Source organism: Sinocyclocheilus rhinocerous, unplaced genomic scaffold (genome assembly GCF_001515625.1).
Source record: "Sinocyclocheilus rhinocerous isolate Xijiao unplaced genomic scaffold, SAMN03320098_v1.1 scaffold2818, whole genome shotgun sequence".
NCBI lineage: Eukaryota > Metazoa > Chordata > Actinopteri > Cypriniformes > Cyprinidae > Sinocyclocheilus > Sinocyclocheilus rhinocerous.
In genome coordinates this window covers 1-9,194 of record NW_015640329.1, presented here as the reverse complement: position 1 = coordinate 9,194, position 9,194 = coordinate 1, and the positions used below count along the sequence as shown (strand labels likewise).

Genomic DNA, 9,194 nt, shown 5'->3' with positions numbered 1-9,194 from the left:
ACACACACACACACACACACACACACACACACACACACAGGATCTGGACTTCTCTCAGTCAAACTTATGCTGTTATTTACATATTGACTTTTATTCATTAAGCAGATCATTGTTTTGCAATCATGAGGTCTTATGTTAAACATCTGTTCTGTCTTTGCAGATCTTCCAGCGTCACTAAAACGGACACCCCCAAGGTACGAAAACTTCAAACGACATAATTATATGTAATGAGTGTCCTAACCAGGTATCTGATATAGTATCAGGTAATTTGGCAGTAAAATGTGAATTTTAAAAGTGTTTAAATATACAACAAGAGTGCTAATAATTACCAAAAGAAAGTAGCTCATGATTAAGCCCTTTTTTATGTTGTTTTTATTTTATGTTGTCATTTTTTATTTTATTAAATGTATTTAATTCTTTTTAAATATTTTTTTTCTTTTATTCATTTTTTTTTTTTTTGTTTGTTTTTGTTTTTTCCCTTTAGGCTTAGGGTACTTTATAATTAGCATCATATGCAAACAAATGATCTATTATATTGCAATTATATTGTATGTTTGTATATATATTGCAAAGTTTGTGTGCTTGTGCTAAATTTTTACCCAAAAAAAAAAAATCTCACTATAAACCCCTTTTTAGTGGTATATAGGCATTATGTAGCTGATGACAACAAAAAAGTTGTTCTCCATTTTTGATGTCAAAATTAAATATGCACATTAAATAAGCTGACAGAATATGAATGGGTTTGCTTAAACCATTTATAACCTTTCCCTAATGAAAAGGTGTCTATGTGACATTTAGTGTCAAAGAAGAAGCGAAATGCTGTTTGAAATTACAAAATCACAGCCTATAAGAGTATTTTTTAATATACGGCAATGCCTGTATCAATGAGATTTCACTGTGGGCGGGGCCTCCCGGTGCATTATGACAGAATATAAATGAGGCGACCAATCAAATGTCTCATCACACAGCACTTGTCATGGCTGGTGAGATTTGTGGCTTTGCATCACACCTGGTTAGGACACGCATGCTGAGCGTGTGCTGCATGATCTACTGCATGACACTGAAGATCTGCTTCCCCTCATTACAGTCCGGTAGTAGGAGAATATTTCAGTTATACTGTCTCATTCATTATAGTTAAATAAAAAGAAAACCATAAATTAATTAAAATAAAATATTAAAAAACCTTAAACTTATTTTATTTCAGCTAGTTTTCATTTTCATTTAGTGTAACTGGATGTACTAAAGTAACTAAAACTGAAATAAAAATGAAAAACTATAGATAAAATAAAAATTAAACTAGACAAAAACAAAAAATGACAACATGTATAAAAAAAAAAAGGAAAAAACACAAATTGAATGTAAAAATTAAAACAGAAAATATAAAAATAAAAAAACTCATTCAAAGCATCAATAAAAACTATAATTTAATCTAAAATAACACAGATTCACTATATAATTAACAGTATAGACACATATATTTTATATTTTTATATTTTCTGTTTTCATTTTAATATGAAAGTTTTAGTCATTTTAATTTATTAGTTTTTTAAATATGTCTATTTATATATTTTTCAATTTTATTACAATATAATTTTATTTTTTTGAAATATAATATAATAATATAATTTATTTTATTTAATATAATAATTTTAATTTTTATTTCAGTTTTAATTATTTTAGTACATAAAGTTAAACTAAATGAAAATTGGGAACTAGCTAAAAAAAAATAAGTTTAACGTTTTTATAATTTTATTTCAGTTAATGTTTATTGTATTTCAAGAAATGGAAATGTTCTTTTATGGCTTTAGTTAACTATAATAACCCTTATAATAATGTGAATTAAAATGAATCCTGTAATCAATTAGTCATGCAAATTATTTGGCCACAGACTGTGTACGTTAAACCACATGTGAAAGAGTGAAGTGAGCGTGCTTTAGGGCTGTAATGAGGGACTCCTGCATGCGTGTGCTGTGTGACGCGAGCATGTGTTGCATGTGTTTCATCACTTCCTGTAGGAGGAACCGCTGGAGATCATAAAGCCCGTGCCCATCAGCAGCCCCGCCAGCCTCGCCCCGGGCAGCAGCGCCTACAATAAGACGGCGCGGCCCTTCGGCGGGACCGCTAGCACCGTCAGATCCGTCAGTCCGTCCCCGGCCGCACCCAAAGCCTCCATCCCCTCCGCCTCCTCTGCGTTCACCCCAGCTGCTCCATTCCAGCAGTCTCCTCAGCCTCCCTTCCCGCTGGGCGCCAGCCGCGCGCTGTCCTCTCCAAGGTCCGCCCCCAAACCCGCCTCTGGCCACTCCCCCTTTGCTAACTCCTCCTCCGCATCCTCCTCTGGCTCCTCCTCCCCGGCGAGAGTGACGGCTCCGCCCCCGGCCCCCGCTGCTCCTCTTCCGTCCGTCTATAACACGCCCATCAACCTCTACTCCAATGAGAACGCGTGCGAGGTGGCCATGGGCCAGAGACGCGGCCTGCTGGAGAGCAATGCCACAGGGGAACAGCACAACGGGTAGGTGGAGCGTCCCGACCGGCCAATCAGAATCTACTTCCTGTGCTTCATACTTCTACTTCCTTCCTCCCTGTTCTCAGAGGGCTTGCTTTGATCTGTTATTCAGAAAGGGCTTTAATGCCGTGGTAAAGGAATATTCTTGGTTACTCTGTGAACAGTATTTGTGACACTTCTATTAACACAGAAAATAATCTCAACTAATGAGGAATTTAAAAATTGAGCGACCGAGCAGTGTTATAAACTATATAGATATGTTTAAAAAAAATTTAAATAAAAATGACAAAAACACACCACAATTACTACAACATCAACTATAATGAAAACAGAAAATAGCGAAATCAAAACTTTTTTTTCATATTTTAAATTAATTTTTATTTCAGTTTTATTTATTTTAGTATCAGGTTAAACTAAATGTAAAAGAGAAATGTTGCCTTTTTGCACCTAGCTGAAATAAAATAAGTTTTTTTTTTTTTTAAATATGTTATTTAATGAATATTTATACAAATTATTTTTTATATTATAATTTATTTTAAAGTTTTTTATGGTTTTAGGTTTAGTTAACTATAAAGACCCTGGGACAGAGAAAAATTATTAATTTATTATGAAATATTTATTTTAAAATGATTAGGTAAATAATAATTTTTTATTCAAAATTATAATCATGTGTTTAGCTTATAAGTAGTAGTAGTAATAATAATCTATTTATATATATATATAACTTTTACTTTTTTAACACCTTTCAATTATTTAAATTTTTTAAGTATTTAAAAATTATTATTTGTATTTATTTTATTTAACTTAAGCACATTAACTAACATTGCTACATTAAATACTGCATATTATTAGTTCAAAAGTCAGACACTAGGAATTATTTAGAAATGTCATAAATGGTCTATTCTTCTATTGGTCCGACAGACAAGTAAGCCCCGCCCCAAGCTCACATTATTGGTTATTAATTACGTAGTCTTGATTTGATGTATTAGATTTGATAAATATCTTTTGCTTGAAAACCGTGGACATAGAATCCATGCATGTGATCCAGCTGTGATTAAAATCAGGATTATAAATCTTGTGTTTTGGTTAAAGCACTTAAAAAGGAATTATACAGTAAAATGTGTTATTTGAGTTGTGTCTAAAACGTCCTTTTGATGTGGGACTACTGTTTTAGACGTCTGTTGCTGATGTGTAATTGCTGTTTGTTTGAGTTTGCTCACATAAACAGTACTTTATGGATAATTACGTCACGCCCCTTTAGTTTTAATTATTTTCTGTGGTAACCGAGAGCATGTCATAGAGTTGAAGTTGTAAATAAAGCAGAATATTCCCTCTGCAGTTGTCAGGGAATCGCAGTCTGCGGGATGCTTTGAGCAGCTCTCTTGTGGGGAAGCGTGTGGGACAATTGGGAGCCAATGTGAAAAGTGATGGTTTTCCAAAACAACTGTTCTTAGTTCACTAGCTCATCTCAACTTATTCAGTGAGATGAGCTAGTGTGACGAATCTGTACAAAATCAGCGCTGTTAGTCCTTCAGTTAGTTCATGTGCGTTTCTGGATCAGTGTTTTCATTGTTAAAAAATATTATTTATTTATTTATTGTTACATTTATTATCTTTTGCTATATTTATTTTAGATTTTTAATTGTTTTTTATATCATTATTATTAATATTATTATTAATTTAATTTTCCATTATTTATTATTTATTTTTTATTTAGAATTAAATATTCAATTATTATTATATTATTACATTTATCTTTTTTGTTTGTTTATTTATTTATTTAAAAATGTAGTATATTTTAATTATTTTTATTGATAATAATAATAATAATAATAATAATAATAATAATAATTTAATTATTCATTGTAGTATTTAAAAAAAAAATTTATTTTGAATTGCTGTTAATTTATTACATGTATTTTTAACTTTTGTTATATGTTAGATATTATTATTATTCATTGATTTATTATTTATTTTATTTGTATTATTCAGAATTAAATATTAACTTATTACATAATTATATTTTATTTATTTGAGATTTATTATTATTATTATTAAATTGTACATCTGTTTGTTGTATTTTTTATTATTTAGATTTAAAGATTAAGTTATTATTAAATGTATTATTGTCTTTTGTTGTATTTACTTTAGATATTTTAAATAGTTTTGTATTATTATTATTATTAATTTAATTATTCATCGATTTATGATTTATTTATTATTAAGATTTAAATTTAAAATCTAGATTTAAAAGCACATTTTTAATCCGTCTTCACTCTATGTGGTCTTGTTTTCATAGACTGGTTTTATTTACTCACTCACTATAGTTTTGACATGGAAGTCAACTGCAGATCACAGAAAGCTCGTAAAGCGCTAATGAGTCCGTCGTCATCTGTGAGAGCGAGCGCGTTCCCTCTCATGTGGTTTCACTGATCCCAGTATAAACACGTAAACCGTGTGTCCCACATGCTGAGACTCGGATAAACAAAACACGAGAAACTAGCTCATGCCACTCGTTCTGCGCAGCTTTAGATGCTTCGTGTTGAATGTCAACATGTATAATGCGTTGAGTTTTTATCGGCTTCGAGAATTTGTAACGAATCAAAATATTTATTTGAAATACTGCCGCATGTCGCTCATGTCATCTCTGCATCCGTGCTTGTTTTGGCCACGTCCTTCATAATATATTATTATGAGCTTCCTGGTTCCAGTGATAGTGAAGTCAACAGGAAAAGAGGAAGAACAGGTCGACAGAAGAAATCCAGAGATCCTCTCTTTTAAAGCAGTAGTTCACCCAAAATCACATCATTTTAACCTTTATTTTGTTTCGAAGCCTGTGACTTTGGTGTAGAAACAATTTTCACTCAGAGATGGCTAGAAAATTTCACAATTACAAAGAAACAAAGTAACATACTGAATCAAACAGGAAATTTTGAAGCAGAAAGACTGAAATAATATTTTTAATAATTTTGCTTTTGTTGAATGAACGGAAGCAGCTTTAAAATGTAGCTTAATATTTTCTGTTGTGGTGTGTTTATTTTAAATTTCATATTTTATGACTTAATTATTAGTAATTGTTTTATTTTGATTGATTTTTATTTTTACAATTTAATTTAACATTTGTATGGTTTAATTGCTTATTAGTGATTTGTTTTTATTTTATATATTTCTTTTTAATTTCATGTTTTTGATTTAATTACTTGAGTGTTTTATTTTTATTTTTTATTTCTAAATTGTATAATTTATTTTAATATTTAATTTTAATAACTATTTACTTAGTTTTATTATTATTGTAAAATTATTTTAATTGTACATTTTTATGATCAAATTAATAGTAAATGTTTTATTTTTATTAGTTTTTATTTTAAATTTATTTATTTAATTTGAATGTTTTGTTTACTTAGTGTTTTATTTTTAATTTTCAATTATTTTAATAAATTTTTTAAAATAAATTTTGAATTTTACATTTTTATGATGTAATTGCTTTATAGTAAGTGTTAGATTTTGATTTGTTTTTATTTTAAAATGATTTATTTAAATTCTTCATTTTTATGAGTTAATTCTTGGCTTTTCATCAGCTCATGATGAAGCCCTGTGTTAGGTGTATAGTGAGTGAATGTAGACGTGATGTCCGTGTTTCCGGCGTCTGGTCACGGCTTCTCATTTACTATGTACAGCCGTCAGCCTCGGCAGGAATGTTTGTAAAATTCTCTGCGAGAGTTTCCAGCTGCTTTTACTGACTCAACCAATTAGTATCCCGGGAGAAGCAGCTGGAGTGAGTTTTGACTCATGTTCTCACTCAAATTAACGTCATTAACTCGCTGATGAGGGAAAGAACTGTAGTTCTGTGTGCTGCATTCATGGACGTCTTTGATGGATCCAAAAACACTGGGAGTTTGTTTCCAAGCACGTGTGTGTGTGTGTGTGTGTGTGTGTTTGCACTGATGAAGTCAAGGCATGCGTGTGTGAAGCATGAAACTTACGCAAACACATGAACGCAAAATATGGTATTTTATTTTTGTCTAATTTTCCAGTATAAATACTTAAGCATCCTTAAAACAAGATGCAAATTGTTTAAGATAAGACTTGTTTTCAGTGTGTATTAATTGACTATTTTGTAATAAAAATATGTATTTATTTTTAATTTAGCAGATTGTTTTATTTAAAGTGACTTAACAATACATGTAATTTTTTACACTTTTATTTTAATTATTTACCAGATGCTTTTATTGAAATGACTTACATTTTTATTTTATTGTTTATTTAGCTATTTTTTTTATTCAGTGACTTAAAAATAAATGTAAATAAATTTTTATTTTATTTATTTAGCAGATGCTTTTATTCAGTGACAAAAATAGATGTAGTATTTTTATTTTATTTTTATTTGTTTAAAGTGACTTAAAAATAGATGTAATTTTTATTGTATGTTTATTCATTATCTGATGCATTTATTTAAAGTGACTTTAAAAATAGTTTGTGTGTGTGTGTGTATATATATATATATATATATATAATTATTATTATTTATTTTTTTTAGCAGATGATTTGATCCAGAGTGGCTTGCAAATAAGCAATACAGCAAAGCAGCTCATCCTAGATATATTTATATTTTCTGAAAATTCTTATCTTTTACAATTTTGCTTCTCAAGTCAATTTACTTCAAGGACGTTTTTCTTCTCTGTTCAGTTTTCTCTGTCATCAGATCAGCAGCTGTCATGATGGAGCAACAGTTTGAAGAGGGCGAGTTAGTTTATCATACACTAGTATTCATTAGTACTGGTATTAGTTTACTGTCATGTGTTTATTAAGGCGAGAAGACACGTGAAGTCTGTTCAGCTTCACTGTGTGCTCTTGCGTCGGTGTGTTTGCGTGGTTTCTGTCAGAAGTGCATGTGTGTGAGTTTCTGCATGGTGAACAGAAGCGCTTCAGATGTCTCACTCTCCTCCCGTCTCTCTCTCTACAGGAGGAGCCCATGACAAAGTTAGTGTACTAGATGCTGTAGTGTTCTGTCTGTGTTCTGTCACCATCACTAACCCAGCGAACACTCACCATCATCTCTTTCTCAGACTCCTGTGCTCCTAAAGCTCTTTCCATTGTGTCAGAGGGCTTTGATCATGTCCGCATGTGCTGCTGTCAGTCATCATGTGTTCGCGGTTATTCCCGGCTGTCAGCTGTATAAATAGCAGCAGTGACATTTACCCCCACACCTATTGTCACAGAGCAGAGGGACGAGAGAGATTCCAAGAGAGCCGTTTATCAGAATGACCAGGGGATGGTGGAGCCATCTAGTGGTGATAGTTGACATTGTCCAAACAAAAACTGATTCATGATGCACTCAGCAATGTGGCCTTATTAAAATAAAACGAATTAAAATGTTTCAACAAAAAAAAATCTGTTTGAAAAGTTAAAAATATTTTTTCAAAAAGTATTTAAGTTAAAGAAAAAAAAAGAAATGAAAGGGTTTTCAGATATTTTTAGAATATTTTTGCAATTCCATTTTGTGCAACGTTTAGGGTTGTTATAGTTACCTAAAACCATAAAAAACATTTTTGTTACATGAAATAAAATAAACATTAACTGAAATAAAATTAAATAGAAAAAAGCTTAAACTTATTTTAGTTCAGGTAGTTAGCAAGGAATCATTTCTGTTTCATTTAGTTTAACTTGATGTACTAAAATAAATAAAACTAAAACTGAAATAAAAATTACTAAAAACTATAAAAACAAAACAAATGTACTAACTTTAGTACTGAAAGTACTAAAACATAAACCAAAATTAAAATGAAAACAGAAAATATAAATATAACAATTATTCAAGATATTACTTGAAACAAAATAAACATTAACTGAAATAAAATAAAATATTAAAAGCTTGGATTTATTTATATTTTTGCTAGTTAGCAAGGAAATATTTCTTTTTCATTTAGTTGAACTTGATGTACTAAAATAAATAAAACTAAAACTTATTTTTTTTATAGAAATTATATAGACGTATTAAAAACAAACCAAAAAAATATAAAAATACAACAACAAAGTACTAACTAAAATTAAAATTGAAAACAAAAATATAAAAATAATATCTAAATATTAATAAAAACTATAATAGTATCTCAATACTAAACACCGATTACTAAAAGAATTTAATCTAATAATAAAATCTTTTTATTTTAATTTTTTTATGTGAATATCAGCTTTTAATGTATTGGTAATAGTGTTGCTACTGTGACAAAGACTTTTCCCCCTGTTGGGATTAATAAAGTATTTTTTAAATCAATTCAAATGTTAGTTTATTGAAGAAATATTCAGTAGTTATGGGACACATTTTTAATTACATTTGCATGCAGAATTAAACTTCACTTTTTTCATTTGCACAAATAATAATAGTATCTCTAATAAACATATTATCAATAAATAAATATAAAATATTATAACAATATTTTTCTTGACCTTTTATTTCCATAGTGGACCTCAGAGTATTCTTAAGTAAGTAGAAACAATATGAAAAAGTAGAGTGTTCAAATTAAATGTAGGGATGATTGTTGACTCTTTTCTCTGATTGTCTTGATTTCTGTCTTTTCTCATTTCCTCTCTCATCATCTGTAGAAAGACTCCTCCCAGGTAAACGTGAGTGAGTGAGTGAGAGTGAGAGTGAGTGAGTGACAGTGAGTGAGTGAGTGATGATGTTTGTATG

The 9,194-nt window shown here is 30.0% G+C and overlaps 1 protein-coding gene across 3 annotated transcripts in view; it reads left to right on the top strand.

Annotated features, from left to right (window-relative positions):
* LOC107752622 (PDZ and LIM domain protein 5-like) overlaps window positions 1-9,188 on the top strand; it is a 74,571-nt gene extending 65,383 nt beyond the window's left edge. The window contains exons 3-6 of one of the 3 annotated variants that reach the window (XM_016568634.1): window positions 161-194; window positions 2,016-2,509; window positions 8,966-8,986; window positions 9,107-9,188. In XM_016568634.1, the coding sequence (XP_016424120.1) occupies window positions 161-194; window positions 2,016-2,509; window positions 8,966-8,986; window positions 9,107-9,125 (568 nt within the window). In that variant the 3' untranslated portion in view covers window positions 9,126-9,188. Of the gene's footprint in view, window positions 1-160; window positions 195-2,015; window positions 2,510-7,466; window positions 7,885-8,965; window positions 8,987-9,106 lie in introns of those variants that run through there. The other 2 variants (XM_016568635.1, XM_016568636.1) reach the window with 2 other exon arrangements.
* The last annotated feature ends 6 nt before the right edge of the window (window positions 9,189-9,194 follow it).